At 37.5% G+C, this 17,365-nt stretch overlaps 1 protein-coding gene across 1 annotated transcript in view; it reads right to left on the bottom strand.

Annotated features, from left to right (window-relative positions):
• Positions 1-16,677, bottom strand: part of LOC100771104 (arylacetamide deacetylase-like 2) — a 41,947-nt gene extending 25,270 nt beyond the window's left edge. The window contains exon 1 of the mRNA XM_027391617.1: positions 16,540-16,677. Coding sequence (XP_027247418.1) covers positions 16,540-16,677 — 138 coding nt within the window. The remainder of the gene's footprint in view (positions 1-16,539) is intronic.
• Positions 16,678-17,365: the final 688 nt, after the last annotated feature.

Below are 17,365 nucleotides of genomic sequence, written 5' to 3'. Positions count from 1 at the left end.
ATGAGTCTCCTTGCTATGTCACTTCCTGCCTGGATCACCATTTCTCTACTACATTTCCCAGAATCCTCTTTGACTCCTAGTCCTGTCTAACTTGCTGTCTTATTGGCCAAACAGTATTTTATTTAACAATCAATAAGATAAACATACACAGTACATTCCTCATCACTCCCCCATCAACCCCTGCTCACTTCTGCCTGAGACCCCCCCACTAGAGTGGACCTGCCCAGACTGGAAGGCCCACCCTGAGTCTGGACACACCTCACCCCTGTCCACACTCAGCCGTCTGTCCTGCAGCCGGTGCCCAAGGCTCAGGTGAGTCTGGGCACTGCTCTGCTCCCCAATCCCCCCCCCATTATCCCCTGTTTGCTTTTTCCTGAGCCTCCCCCTGGACAAGAGTGCACCTGCCCAGACTGGAAGGCCCACCCGAATCTGGACGCACCTCACCCTTGTCCCCCCTCTGCCCTCTGCCCTCTGCCTGCTGCCTGAGCCTGCCACCTGAGGGATGGAAAGACAACAGAATAAGAACACACTCAACAACAGAAAAACCAATATGACACCACCAGAATCTAGGGACTCCACTCCAGCAAGAACTGAAAAGCCCAACACAGAGGATGAAGAAGATGGACCTCAAAAATTATCTTAGGAAGATGATAGAGACCTTTAAAGAGGAAACAAGAAAATCCATTAAAGAAATAGAAGAAAAAATAAGCAAAAATTACATGAAATGGAGGAAAAGACAAACCAAAAAATTCAAGAAGTAAACAAATCTCTTACAGCATCTAAAGAAAACCAAGAAAAAACAACCAAACAAGTAAAGGAAGTACTCAGAACAGTTCAAGGCATGAAAGCTGAAATAGACACAATAAAGGAAGCACAGAAAGAGGGGTTGCTGGAAATAGAAAGACTGGATAAATGATCAGGAACTACAGATGTGAGTATAACTAATAGAATTCAAGAGATGGAAGCGAGAATCTCAGTTGTTGAAGACTTGCTAGAGGATATACAGTCATCAACCAAAGAAAATCTCAAGTCCAAAAAATCCATAACAGAAAATATCCAGGAAATATGGGACACTGTGAAAAGGTCAAACTTAAGAATAATGGGTACAGAAGAACGTGAAGAAATACAGCTCAAAAGTACAGAAAACATATTCAACAAAACCATAGAAGAAAACTTCCCCAACCTACAGAAGGATATGCCTATGAAAGCACAAGAAGCTTACAGAACACCAGATAGACTGGACCACAAAAAGAAGTCTCCTCGACACATAATAATCAAAACACCAAACCTATAGAATAAAGAGAAAATATTAAGAGCAGCAAAGGAAAAAGGCCAAGTAACATATAAAGGCAGGCCTATCAGAATTACACTGGACTTCTCCATGGAATCTCTGAAAGCCAGAAGGTCCTGAATAGATATCCTACAAACAATAAGGGAGCATGGATGCCATCCCAGACTACTTTCAGCAAAACTTTCAATCACTATAGATGATGAAAATATATTCCATGACAAAACCAGACTTAAATAATACATATCCACAAATCCAGCACTACAGAAAGTTCTGGAAGGAAAACTCCAACCCAATGAAGATAACTATACTCACAAAAACATAGGCAATAGATAATCTAATTTTAACACACAGGAAAAGAAACAGGAGTGCAAAATACACACACACACACACACACACACACACACACACACACACACACAATGACACCACCAAAAATAAATCCAAAACAAACAAGAACCAACAATCAATGGACATTAATATCCCTCAATGTCAATGGTCTTAACCTGCCCATAAAAAGATACAGGCTAAAACAATGGATACAAAGACAGAATCCATCCTTCTGCTGTATACAAGAAATACACCTCATCTTCAAAGACAGGCTCAGTATAAATGGTTGGGAAAAGATTTTCCAATCAAATAGGCCCAAGAAACAAGCTGGTGTAGCAATCCTAATATCGAACAAATTAGACTTCAAACTAAAATCAATCAAAAGAGATGAAGAAGGGCATTTCATACTCACCAAAGAAAAAATTCATCAAGATGAAGTCTCAATCCTGAACATCTATGCCCCCCAAAAGGAAGGCACCCACATAGTAAAAGAAACATTACTAAAGCTCAAACCACACATAAAACCACACACACTTATAGTAGGAGACTTCAACACCCTGCTTTCACCACTAGACACACCACCAGACAGAAACTTAACAAAGAAACAAAGAATCTAACAGAAGTTATGACCCAACTGGGTTTAACATATCTATAGAACATTCCATCCTAACAAAAAGAATATACCTTCTTCTCAGCAGCACATGGCACCTTCTCTAAAATTGACCACATAGTTGGCAGTAAAAGCAAACCTCCACAGATACAAAAGAATTGAAAAAAATACCTGTATCTTATCAGATCACCATGCTTTAAAGCTAGAATTCAACAGCAATACAAATTGCAGAAAACCTACAAACTCTCTGAAATTGAATAACACCCAATTGCAAAATTCCTGGGTTGAGGAAGAAATAAAAAAAAAAAGAAATTAAAGACTCCCGAAAATTTAATGAGAATGTAGACACAACAAACCCAAATTTATGGGACACTCTGAAAGCAGTGCTAAGAGGAAAGTTCATAGCACTAAATGCCCACATGAAGAAACTGGAGAAAAGTCACATTAAAGAATTGACAGAACAACTGAAAGCTTTAGAGAAAAAAGAAGCAAATTCACCACAGAGGAGTAGATGCCAGGAAATAATCAAACTGAGGGCTGAAATAAATAAAGTAGAAACTAGGAAAACATTACAATGAATCAATGAAACAAAGAGTTGGTTCTTTGAGAAGATCAACAAGATAGGCCAACCTCTATCCTAACTAACCAAAAGGCAGAGAGAGAACATGCTAATTAACAAAATCAGAAACAAAAAGGGCATATAACAATGGACACTGAGGAAATCCAGAGAATCATCAGGTCATACTTTGAAAACCTGTACTCCACAAAATTCTAAAATCAAAAGGAAATGGATAATTTTCTGGATACTCCTCAAATTGTTCCACACAATAGAAGCAGAAGGGGCATTGCCAAACTCTTTTTATGAGGCTACAATAACTTTGATACCCAAACCACACAAAGATACAACTAAAAAAGAGAACTACAGACCAATATCTCTCATGAACATCGATGCAAAAATACTCAACAAAATATTGACGATTCGAATCTAAGAACACATTAGAAAAATCATCCACCATCATCAAGTAGGCTTCATCCCAAGGATGCAAGGATGGGTTCAAAAACAAAAATCCATCAATGTAATCTACCTTATAAACAAACTGAAAAAGGAAAACCACATGATCATCTCACTAGATGCTGAAAAAGCCTTTGACAAAATCCAACATCCCTTCATGATAAAGATCTTGGAGAGAACAGGAATAACAGGAACATATCTAAACATGATAAAAGCAATATACACCAAACCAACAGCCAACATCAAACTAAATGGAGAGAAACTCAATCCGATTCCTCTAAAATCAGGAACAAGACAAGGCTGTCCACTCTCTCCATATCTTTTCAATATTGGACTTAAAGTTCTAGCTAGAGCAATAAGACAAGAAAAGGAGATCTAATAGATACAAATGGAAAGGAAGAAGTCAAACTTTCACTATTTGCAGATGATATAATAGTTTACATAAGTGACCCAAAAAACTCTACCAGGGAACTCCTACAGCTGATGAACACCTTCAGCAAAGTAGCAGGATACAAAATTAACTAAAAAATCAGTAGCCTGATTTTTTACTATATACAGATGATAAATGCAATGAGAAAGAAATCAGAGAAACATCACCCTTCACAATATCCACATGCAACATAAAATATCTTGGGGTAACACTAACCACAAAAGTGAAAGACCTGTACAGTAAGAACTTTCAGTCTTCAAAGAAAGAAATTAAAGAAGATACCGGAAAATGGAAAGATCTCCCACACACTTGGATAGGTAGAATCAACATAGAAAAAATGGCAATCTTGCCAAAAATAATCTACAGATTCAACTCAATCCTCATCAAAATCCCAACAGAGTTCTTCACGGAACTTGGAAGAACAATACTCAAATTTATATGGAAAAACAAACAAAAAACCCAGAATAGGCAAAACAACCCTGTACAATAAGGGAACTTCTGGAGGCATCACCATCCCTGACTTCAAGCCATAGTTATGAAAACAGCTTGGTATTGACACAAAAATAGACAGGTTGACCACTGGAATCAAATTGAAAACTTTGATATTAACTCACACACCTATGAACACCTTATTTTTGACAAAGATGCTAAATTCCTACAATGGAAGAAAGATAGCATCTTCAACAAATGGTGCTGCTACAACTGGATTCAGACATGCAGAAGATTGCAGATAGATCCATATCTGAAACCATGCACAAAACTTAAGTGCAAATGCATCAATGATCTCAACATGAATCCAGCCACAATGAATCTTCTAGAAGAGAAAATGGGAGATACCCCTGAACAAATTGGCACAGGAGACTGCTTCCTGAATATTACACCAGTAGCACAGGCATTGAGATCTTCAATTAATAAATGGGACCTCCTGAAATGAGAAGCTTCTGGAAGGCAAAGGACATAGTCAGTAAGACAAAACGACAGCCCACAGAATGGGAAAAGATCTTCACCAACCCCACATCTGACAGAGAGCTGATTTCCAAAATATACAATGAACTCAAGAAGCTAGCCACCAAAACACCAAACAATGAAATTAAAAAGAGGGGTGTCGAACTAAATAGAGAATTCTCAACAGAGGAATCTGAAATGGCTGAAAGACACTTAAGAAAATGCACAAAATCCTTGGCCATCAGAGAAATGCAATTCAAAACAACTCTGAGATACCACCTCACACCTATCAGAATGGCTAAAATCAAAAACACCAATGACAATCTATGCTGGAGAGGATGTGGAGAAAAAGGAACACTCCTCCATTGCTGGTGGGAGTGCAAACTTGTAAGACATCTTTGGAAATCAGTATGGTGGTTGCTCAGAAAAATGGCTATCAGTCTACCTCAAGATCCAGCAATTCCTCTCTTGGGCACATACCCAAAGAATGCACGTCCATACAACAAGGACATATGTTCAACCATGTTCATAGCAGCATTGTTTGTAATAGCCAGAACCTGGAAGCCACCTAGATGCCCCTCAACTGAAGAATAGATAGAGAAAATGTGGTACATTTATACAATGGAGTACTACTTAGCAGAAAAAAAGCAATGGAATCTTGAAATTCGCAGGCAAATGAATGGAACTAGAAGAAACCATCCTGAGTGAGGTAACCCAGATACAAAAAGACATTGTATGCACTCACTCATATGTGAATTTTAGACATCGAGTGAAGGATTACCAGCCTACAATCTTCTTCACCAAAGAAACTAGGAAACAAGAAGAACTGTAAGGGAAAAATGCATCGACCCCAGGAATGAAAGGGGCAGGAACTTCTGAGCTAATTGGAAGCATGAGGGTAGGGGTAAGGGAGCTGCCAGAATGAGAGGAGGAGTAGAGGAGAGGATGAAATGGAGGTGCAGAAATATTGATTTGGGGGAAGAATAGAGGAGAGAAGGATGAGAGACATCATATTAGAGGGAGCCATTATAGGTCCGAGTCATCTGGCACTAGGGAGATTTCCAGAGATCTACAAGGATGACACTAACTGACAATCTAGGCAATGGTGGAGAGGATAACCTAAATTCCCTTCCTTTATAATGAGACTGATGACTAATTTTTATGCCATTCTATAGCCCTCATCCAGTGGGTAATGGAAGCAGAAGCAGACACCCACAGATATACACTGAACTGAACTCTGGAACTTAGTTGCAGAGAGGGAGGAATGAAGATCAAAGGGGTTGGTACCAGGCTGGTGAAACCCACAGAAGCAGCTGGTCTGTACAAGGGGGAGCACATGGACCCCAGACTGCTGTTTGGGAGGTCAGTATAGGACTGATCCAGACCCCTGAACATGGATGTCAATGAGGAGGCCTCTGCACTCTAGGGGGCCCCTGGTAGTGGATTAGTATTTTTCCCTGGTGTAAGAAGGGACTTTGAGAACCCATCCCACATGAAGGGATGCACTCTCGGCTTGGATACATGGGGGAGGGCCTAGGCCCGGCCCAGGATGTTATGGTGGAATTTGGGGAGTCCCTGTCAAGGACCGGACCCTGCCTGGGGAGTGGAGGGTGGATTGGGTGGTGGGTAGGTTGGGGATAGGGAGGGAGTCGTGGAGGGGAGGGGAGGGACAGGGAGAAGGGATTGACATGTGAAACAAGCTTGTTTCTAATTTGACCCAGTAAAAATTACAAAAAAGGGAGTATAAACATGGTCGTCCTAGAAACAATATTTTTTCTAGGCATAATCCAAACAAAAGCTTCTCCCTTCTGGATTATGCAGAAGGTGTGACCAAGGCAGGCATTGGAATAATGAATGTAGATCAACAAGAGACAATTAAGGTAATCCTTTCCCATCAGGAAATGCCTTGGGATGCCTCTCACAGGTCCCCATGCCAAATTCAATTGTTCCCTAACACTGTGGGGGAATCTTCTCCTTAGAGAAACTAAAAGATTAGATTTGAACAAGAGACTCCTCTTAATTAGAAGAGATGATAATTCATCAAGCACCACGGCCATTTAATCTAAATAATTATAAAAATAACAAATGCTTTTTATTTGATCAGATGTAACTTGCCAAAAGAGAATGTCCCACCCTAAAATTAGGGTTCGGGAAGGTTTTTCTTTTTCAAGTGAATAGAATAATCTAGTTAAAGAATCCAAAGACAACTGGAGAAATGAAAAACCTGAAGTAAAAGGAGTTGTCATCCAGAAAAAATGTTCCAAGAAAAAGAATAAATTGGCTGGATGTTTTTGGTGCACGCTTTTAATTGTAGCACTCAGGAGGCAGAGGCAGGCAGATCTCTCTGAGTTCGAGGCCAGCCTGGTCTCCAGAGCGTGTGCCAGGATAGGCTCCAAAGCTACACAGAGAAATCCCTGTCTCAAAAAAAAAAAAGAATAAATTGGTCACATTTATCACATTTCCTACAGAATAAAATTTATACATTTTCCCAAATGTTTGTTTCTACTGTGCTGTACAAACATATAATACAAATGGTCTTTTTGTAGTCCCAGTCCAATTAAAGATTAAAGCTAGGCATTGAAGTTGGAGAGTGGCTCACTCCTTCTCTAAACCCAAGTATGCTTGTTAAATTAAAATCCCAAATGTCTGTCTCATGTCAGAAGAGCCACCAAAATTTAGGGACTATTTTATTACCACTAATATCATAATCCTTTTGTTTTATATTGACTCTTTAACAGCTTTTCTTAAGGTATAAATATTATCTCAAATTTGTAAGATTAGCATATATATGTATATATTTAAAGTTTTGTCATCATATTAATGGTCATAGATTACTAATTCTAGAAAAAAGGTTTCATCTACTTTCCTGTACATGATTTTGGGTTTGAGTCTCTATCAGTTTTCTACAGTGAACCATGAACATGCCTAACAGAGACCTTTGAAGTCTCCAAAAGGAGGATTGGGGCCCCACAACAACACTTCTACTCTGACTATGTTAACACCACTAAGCTGAAAAAAATACCAACTAAAGATAAGCTTTGAACTATAAACTTCTCAGAACAATTTCGAGCTGGATAGTTGAGATGATATAGCCGTATAGGCTACTCTAGCCAGGACTTGAGACAAGCCCTGGCTTTTCCCATTACACAGAGACTGGACAACCCATGACACAGTTACCTCTCCCAGAATTTTCTTTTCAGGATCCCCTAAAGATGTCATCACCTCCAGAGAGCAGGAAGAACATGATACCCACATTCCTAAGAGGTGGAGTGGGAAGTTTTTGATTATTCATCAGATTCTGGATATTTTTCATTGTTTAGGGGAATTGATTACAAGTTATTATTGGTTATGGCCAAGAAAAAGTCAAGCCAAAATGTTCTTGTTTTGAAAAGAAAAAAGGAGGATACAGATGGGATAAAAAGGATATATCAGTGAATCTACTATGAAAAGAAAACAAGAAGTATATAGATATGATAAAAAGGTGGATTATTGAATCTAATTTTAAAAAGCAAATATCAGTTTTAAATATTTTAAAATGGGTTGACCTTTTGTATATTGTATGCAAATTTTGTATATTGATACAAATTTGGGATTAATTTGTTAAAATATCCTGAACACACATTTCTAATCTTCTTCAAGGTATTGTACCTTTTTAGCTCATTTAACAATGTAATGCAAATTTCTAGTTCTTGAAAGTTATTACTATGTAGAATAATAAAAAATGGAGGTTAGTAATTAGTCACCTATTATAATTGAACTTGTAGTCACATTAGGTTATGTTTTCAATGTCAGAAAGAGATTTATTTTAAATAGACAGGCCATCTTCAAACACTTCAGAGATCTTCAGAATATGGTATTTAAGATGTTTTAATGACATAAATTCTTTTTTTTATGACAATGAGACATATCTGCTTCTGATAGCACCAATCTGCTTCAGAGAAGATGATGGGTACTGATGAAAGGAGTTTACTTTCTTTGTGGCAAAAGTAAGCCCTGAGCAAGAAAGTGCCCTTGCCTTGACTACTGACAGTATGCTGTCCTAATTGAACAAGCAGAACACAAAAGAAAGTGACTGCCAAACCTTGCCAAGACAAGGTAGGACAGCCCTTCAAAAATCCTGCTTCACAGAAAAGTCTTCCAGATATTCTAGGCCTATAGGCCACAGATGAATGCCCCAACCTTGGGTGACTGTCCAGGCAACCAGCTGTTTTTGTCATTTCTCATATTTTTGGAAGTTGCTTGCTTCCACTTCCTGCTTACTAAGTTACTATTATTTCCTTCTTGTGTCTCTGAGGGAGTTGAAGACTAAATAGTTATAGTTATAGTGCTCCTTGTTTACCAGACTCAGAAAAGAAACTCATTAAGGAGGTGTAAAGTGTAAAAGGTTGATAGACATAAAAAGTTATTTTTGAGTTGGTAATAAAAATTAGAAAAGTTAATTAGGTACAACCTTTGGAGTCAACAAGATAGGACAGATATGGTGTATTTTCTCTGAATTTTTCAACTACAAATGGATTTGGCATTATTGATATACTTACTGCCTGTATATATTGCATATGGTTATTGTACTTATTGTATATAGATTTTCTTATATTACCTATAACCTTCCTTTTTGTATTAGACAACAAAGGGAAATTGTGGTGATATGTTGTTTATGATCTAATAAGGCTTGCCTGGAGATCAGAATGTAAAGCTAGCCACAGCCACAGAGGCTGGGCCTTGGTGACATGCACTTTTTGGTGTACACTTAATTATAAACCTATTATATAGCCTAAATAATTAATAGAATTTCCTCTGTATTTTTTCAGAACCAATTCATAATCTCCAACAAGACAAAATTTTCTTTCCTTCTTCAAACATTCTTTTTAAACTATCTACCTTTAAATCAGATAGTAAAATATCATCCATGTAATGGTAAACTATAGATTGAGGAAATTGCTTGTCATTTCCAATGGCTGTCATACAAAATATTGGCATAGGGTGGCACTATTTAACATTTCTTGTGGGAGAACCTTCCACTGATATCTGTTAGTAGGCTGATAATTATCATAAGTAGGCACTATGAAGCCAATTTTTTCTGTCTTTTTGTTGTAAAGGTATAGTGAAGAAACAATCTTTTGAATCAATTACTATGAGAGGCCATCTTTGAGGCAACAGAGAAGGCAGGAAATTCTAGACTGTAGAGAGCCCATTAACTGAATCACCTTATTAATAGCTCTTATATCTGTTTCCATTCTTCATTTTTCCAGATTTCTTTTTAGTAACATATAGAGGACAGTTCCAAGGGCTTGTTGATTCCTCAATATGCTGAGCATTTAGTTGCTCCTGTACCAGCTCTTCTAAAGCCTGCAGTTTCTCAGTTGTTAAAGGCCATTGTACAATTCATACAGGTTTGTCTGCCAGCCATTTTAAAGGTAGGGCTGTTGGTGACTTGGATGATAAGCAGCTGTTGTGTCCTGTTATTGTACAACCTGAATGACCTGTGATTGTTCTTTATAATATCTTCTAATATTTTTCCCAGAAACATATGTTAATTTATGATTCATTTCTAAGATTAGGGGCCTCCTAATCTGAGTATATTTTTACTGTAACAAATCACATCCCAACAAATTCATTGCTATGTTAACAACATATGGCTTTAATTTTCCTCTCTGTCCTTCTGGCCCTATACATTTGACCCATCACAGGCTCTGTTTTGTCTGAGATAAAGTTCCAGTCCCTAAAAGCTGAATATTTACCTCCTGAAGATGCTAATTTGGATGCCAAGATTCTGGCAAAATCATTGTTACATCCACTCCTGTGTCTATCAGACCTTCAATGACAACATCATTAATTTGTACTTTTAATTTTGGTCTTTGTTCATTTATAGAAGTTTGCCAAAATACTTGCTGTGTGTTTTTTCCTGGATTTTTTCTTCTCTTTTCATTATCGGTTCTATTATCCAGAGCAGTATGGCTTCTTACAGTAGGCATTATGTTCTCTCATTGCTCTGGGAAGGAGTTTCCATGGTGACAAGAAGTGACTGAGCCAGATTTGGCATAGGGCCTGTAGGATGCCCCTCAAGGAGCTTCCTGATAGTAAAGTATTGCCTTGAATGCTTCTTGTTGATCTACATCCACTAGTCCAATGCCTGCCTTTGCCATACCTTCTGCATAATCCAGAAAGGACAGGCATTCTGTTTGGATTATGCTTATGAAAAGCATTGTTTCTAGGAATGCCTGTTTACAATCCCTTTTAAGGTCATGTTGTTTGCCACAAATAAAATACTTGACCTTTCAATTTTTTTCAAACCTCTTGAAATCATCTCTCCTATCCATGCATCATAATCATGGTCATGAGATTCAATACTGATTGTATCTCAGAGCCATTCCTCCAAAAGTACTGACCTTGTCTTTAAAGGGCCAATTATAATTTTGCATTGAGAATTAGCCTTTTCAAAAACCAGAGATTTGATTATTATTTGACTAGCTTCTGAATTTGGTATTATTCTATTTACTGATAAGTCAGTCTTTTTAATAAATCCATGAAGGCTTCCTTTGGGCCTTGTGTAACTTTAATAAATGACTCAGTTTTGTTTCCTAAGCATTCAATGCTGCTGCATGGCATAATGCCAAGGCATGGTCATCTGTAGAGATTGCTTTTCTATAGTAGCATAATCTCCTTGAGAGATTCTTTCTAGATTTATACCATTGATCAATAATTAGCCTCTTCCTTGAATCAGGTACCCCATTTTAACTGTGGACCAGGTTCTAAGACAGCATTAATAAAGCCTATCCAGTCTTTAGGGGTACTTCTATTACAAACTGACATAGAGTTTAACTTCTGTTTCACAAATGGTGAATGCATGCCACATGAGTTTACCACTTGCTTGAATCTCCTTAAATATAACATTAGCACAGGTATCCAATCAGCTCTTACAGAGCCTCTATTGTAAGGCAACTCCTGTATAGTTACTGAATAAATTAAGGTTGTTTGTTTGAAAACCTTAGGCTGGTCTTTTCTCACCTTATAAAGTAACTCTGAACTTGGTTCTCTTTTAAATTCCTCTGTCTGGATTTGAATATCTCTATGATCTGCTTTAATAAGGTTTTCTAAGGTGTGTACACTGGTGCTCATATCAACCAACGTTTTTAGAGATAAACCAAGAGTTACCAAGCCTTCAACAAAGATTATCAAAATGATAAGAAACAGTATGTCAATTTCAGTTATGTTGATTATCCCTTCATTTAATTGTTCCATTTTTAAATCATGCATTGCAGGATCATACAGACACCTAACTATCTTCATTGTAATAGTGTCCATTTTTTTAATGTGAGAAAAACTCACTCTTTTAACTAATTCCTCCTTTTAAGAATTCCCAATTTTATTACTAAATCTGCAGACAATGTTATGAACTATGGGGCATAGCACATCTGATCTGAGAACTAGCATGCAGCTCTGAGCTGAGAGTGGCAGCCTGAGGAGAAGTACTGTAGGGAAAGCCTGAAACCCACATTGGGAGGGGGAGAGAGGGAGAGAGAGAGAGAGAGAGAGAGAGAGAGAGAAGAGAGAGAGAGAGAGAGAGAGAGAGAGAGACAGACAGTCAGAGAGAGAGAGAGAGAGAGAGAGAGAGAGAGAGAGAGAGAGAGAACGAGCTGACTGAAACAATGCACGCAGTACACACAGGATTGTTAGGAAGAAACGTTTGGGGATGAGAATGGACTGTACACAACGTCACGTGGTCTAGGGCACATTAGTCCTGCTTCTGGAGTTTTGGTGTCATCTGAAGTTTTTTTAGGGGAGGCTACAACAGAAAAATCTCAAAGTGGCTTAAAGTCTCAGTTGAAAAAGCAAAAGAAGCCAGACAGAGGCCCAGTGGGAGCCCTTTGTATAACTCCAGCCTAGACTGGTGGTTTCAAAGCCACAGACAAGACGCCTTTTTCTTGATTTCATACATTTTCATTGGGTGCCAATTTGTAGTATGAATAATAAAAAAGCAGAGGCAGATATTGGGTTTTCAGCTGAAGATCAGAGAAGCAAAGCAGTCAGCCACTCGCTCTTACCACTACCTCAAACTGGGAATATTTTTTTTCTCCAGGAATCTCCAGCATAGCTAGAGAATAATTGCCCTTGACTGAATATCGAATGCTAACCCTCAGACACTGCTCCTGTCTTATATATCTCTCTAGTGCTGGGATTAAAGTTATGGAATTCCAAGTGCTGAGATTTCCTTTGTGCAAGCTGTTTCTCTTTTAGACTGATTCTCTTGTATAGCTCATGGCTGCCTTGAACTCAGAGAGATGCATCTGCCTCTGTCTCATGAGTCCTGGGATTAAGGGTGTGTGCCACTACTGCCTGGAATCTATGGCTAACTAGTGTGGCTGATGGGATTAAAGGTATGTAACACCAGTGCCTAGACTCTATGGTTGTAGCTAGCTTTGAATTCTGATCTCCAGGAATGATTTACTCGATTTCATCACAGAAAAGGTATTTGTAAATCAGGTGATACAGGGATGATGGTGAGACCAGAAAGATTGCAATGGAGTACTCCAAAGAGAGTGAAAATTATCCTCCTGGGTTCAGGTCTATAGCGTTGTTAAGGGAAGGAGAAGGATCTAAAAGGTGAAGGAATAAGTGTTACTAAAAATATTATAAAGGTATATAATTGTCAAAAATAAATTAATGTAAATAAAATCAGCCCGAAATTATAGATGAAAGCAGAGACATCAGAACAGATACTGAGCAAATCCATAGAATCATAATGACTTTAAAATAACATATTTTTAAAAAATGTGTACTCCACCAAACTGAAAATCTAAAACAAATTTTAATTTCTTGGTATATACAACCATCCAAGGCTAAGACAAGATCAGATAAGTAATTTAAACAGACCCATAACTCTTAGTGAAATAGCATATGTAATCTCTCAATCCTGCCTCTATAAAACATCCTAGGGTCAGATAGAATCAGCATAGAATTTTACCAAACTTCAAAGTAGATTTAATGCCATATTTCTCAAATTATTTCACAAAATAGAAACAGAAGGAACACAACCCAATTCTTTTTACAAGACCATAATTACCCTGATACCCAAACCACAGAAAGTTCCAACAAAGAAAGAAAATTACAGACCAATTTCCTTTATACCTAGATACAAAAATTCTCAATAAAATTACAAGCCAAATAAATAAAACACATAAAAATCATCCACCATAACCAAGTAGTCTTTCTTAAAGGGATGCATGGATAGTTTGACATATTGAGGTCAGTAAATGTAATCTACCATATAAACAGGCTGAGAGGCAAAATCCACAAAAAGCATCTTATTGGATGCAGAAAAAGCTTTTGACAAAATTCAATACCCTTTATAATAAAAGCCCCAGAAAGACAGGAATATAGTGATATACCTCAACTTATAAAGGCAATTTCTTGCAAGGCCCCAGCCAACATCAACTGAATTGAAAAAAATCAAATAAAAGCATTTCCACTAAAGTCAGGAGCAAGACAATGATGTCCCCTCTCTCCATACCTATTCAGTATAGAACTTGAAGCTTTAGCTACAGCAACAAGACAACTGAAGGAAATTAAGGGGATACAAGTAGTATAGAAAGAAATAAAAGTATATTTATTTGCAGATGATAAGATTGCATATATAAATGATTCTAAAAACTCCATCAGGGACTTTTTGTGGTAAATAAATACTTCCAAAAATGTAATAATGTAAAATTAACTCACAAAAATAAGTAGTCTTCCTATATATAAATGAAGAATAGTTTGTGGAAAAATATCAGGGAAATGCTGCCTTTCACAGTAGTCTCAAAAAAATTAAAACATCTTGGAGTAAGTATAACCAAGCAAATGAAAGACTTTTGTGATCAAAGGCTTTAAGACATTAAAGAAGATATCAGAAGATGCTCATGAATCAGTTGAATTAGAACAGTAAAAATGTCAACCCCACCAAAATCAATTTATGGATTCAATGCAATACTTATCAAAATTCCAACACAGTTCTTCATAGAAGTTGAAATGATAATTTTCAGCTTCATATGAAAACATAAGATAGTTATGATAGCTAAAACAATCCTAGTCAATAAAAGGACTGCTATAAGTATCACAACCCCAATCTCAAATTGAATGACAAAGCTATAGTGATAAAAACTGCATAATATTGGCACAAAACATATATGCTGGTCAATGGAGTCAAATTGAAGACCCAGACATAAATCCACACACCTGTAGCAATCTGACTTTTGATAAAGAAGACAGCAATATGCACTGGAAAAGGACAGTGTCTTCAGCAATGGTGCTGGTCAAACTGGTTTGCTGCACATAGAAGAATTCAAATAGATCCATATTTTTCACCCTGCAAAAACTCAACTCCAGATGGATCAAGGACTGCCACATAATGCCAGATACCCTGAATTTGATAGAAGAGAAAGTGGGGAATAGGCTTGAACTTACTGGTGCAGGAAGAGATGTTCTGAACAAGACACCATTAGCATAGACACTAAGAACAGCAACTAATAAATGTGACCTCATGAAACTGAAAGGGTTCTGTAGGGCTAAGGACATCATTTGGACAGTTTATCAGGTTGAAGAATTTCCCATTCTTCAACCAAATAAATGTCCAATGGAGGACTAGTATTTAAACTATATAAAGAATTAAAAGCTCTGCTCATCAAGAAAGAACCCCACTTAATATGGGGTATATAACTAAAAAGGGGGTTCTCAAAGGATGAAACACAAATGGCTGAGAAAACTTCAAGAAATATTCCGGTTTAGTCATCAGGGAAATGCAAATCAAAACTACTTTGAGATTCCATCTTGTATCTGTTGGAATGGATAAAGCCAATAAAGCAAATGTCAGCTTATGCTGGTGAGGGAATGGGAAAAGAGGAACACTTATGCATTGATAGTGGAAGTAAAAACATGAATAGCCACTATGGAAATCTGTGTGGCACTTTCTTAGAAGCTGGACATTTATCTACCTCAAGATTGAGATAAATAACTCGAGCATATACCTGAAGACTCTACATCCTACTACAGAGATCCTTGCTCAATCATTTTCAGTACTTCTCTTTTATAATAGCCAGCAGATGAATGGATAATGAAATGTATTTTATTTTTATACTGCAATATTATTCAGTTCTAAAACTAAAATCATGAAATTTGTAGGCAAATTGATGCAGCTAGAAACAAATTGTCCTGAATGAATTAACTCAGATATTGGATGTATTCTCTTATATGTGGAAGTTAGTTTTTAAGTTTTGAATCAGCATGCTACAATCTGTTTAACCATAGAGATTAGATTGGAGTAAGGAACTACGGGGAAGTAGAGGATATCTCAATGGAGAGGAAATACATTATATTGTTACAGAGTGACAATGGAGAGACTGGGACAAGGGGATGAAATGGCAAGGAGGAAGGACAAGTGGGTTAAGAGAGGGAATACTGGGAGGAACAATTAACACTTGAGGGGTCAGTAGAAAGCCACTATTATAGAAGATTCTTAAAATTTACACATATATGAAAGAAATATAGATGGAGTTACCAAATAACAAAGTAGACAACACACAAACTAGACATCTTTTACCACCAACTAAAAAGTTCAGTGCTAGAAATAGGCCAAATGGGCTCACAAAGTTATGTAAGAAGCTATCACCTACATATCTCATTCAACACAAAGAAGTTGAATTGTTGCATAACTAGAGTTCTTTCCCCTGTTGACTATATTTCACATCATTCAGTGTGTTAGAAAACACTGTGTGTCCCTCTGTTTGTAGAAAATTTGTTAAGCATATTAGTGATTAAATAAACATCAAAATTATCTGGTTTATATATCATAAATAACACTGGAGTCTCTTTCAAACCCTTTGAAATAAAAGAAGTTTCAAATGTACTTATAGCATGGCATCCCAAATCACTAGTAAAAAAATATATATTACCACAAGTGAAGTCACTTTTATGAGAGCATCCATGAATCTCACTTTCCAGGGTTCTTCAATGTTCTCTGGAACAGGTGAATAAACACAATAAGCAAATAGAACACAAGAGAATCCAAAGCACAGAGTTTTGTACCCCATGATAAACCTTTACCAGACTTAAGTGTGGTGATAGTCAACAGCATCTCATATATAGACTACAGAGCAGTAAGGCAAAGGTTGGTGAATTGTGTGAGGTAAAATAATGCTTATAGCAGCCGTGACTTGACAGTCACTTCTCTGACCAAGTCACAGTTGAAACTTGTTATGCAACTGCACATCTTTGTGGAACAGAATTTATTACAAACTGTCTGATAAAGTGTTCAGCAACGGCAAAAGTGTATGAGAGCAGTGAGCTCCTCTTCCACCGCATAGCACCAGAAGATCAGAAGCACTTAGGACCCTAATTAGACCATACCCCTTCCCCCCCCCAAAAGAATCAAGGGATTCCTTTGTTCTCTTGCCATTTTGCAAAGAGCAATAATAAGAGTTTAAAAACAAGTCAGAATGTTAAGTAACATTTCATCAACCTTGAGGCTAACACCTACACCAGAAATAATCAAGACCCAGCTATATCAATCTTGGGCACATACCCAAAAGATACCCAATCACACCACAAGGACACTTGCTCAACTATCTTTATAGCAGTGTTATTTGTAATAGCCAGACCTGGAAACACTCTAGATGCAGCATAAAAATCTCATAGAAAAATATACAACAGACTCACAGCTGCCAACAAAACAAAGCCAAAGCCCTTGCAGTAAGCAGGATTGCAAGGTGGCTCTACAAC

The sequence above is a fragment of the Cricetulus griseus genome, assembly GCF_003668045.3.
Source record: "Cricetulus griseus strain 17A/GY chromosome 1 unlocalized genomic scaffold, alternate assembly CriGri-PICRH-1.0 chr1_0, whole genome shotgun sequence".
Lineage (NCBI taxonomy): Eukaryota > Metazoa > Chordata > Mammalia > Rodentia > Cricetidae > Cricetulus > Cricetulus griseus.
The sequence above is the reverse complement of the archived record's forward strand: the minus strand, read 5'-3'. Positions and strand labels throughout refer to the sequence as shown.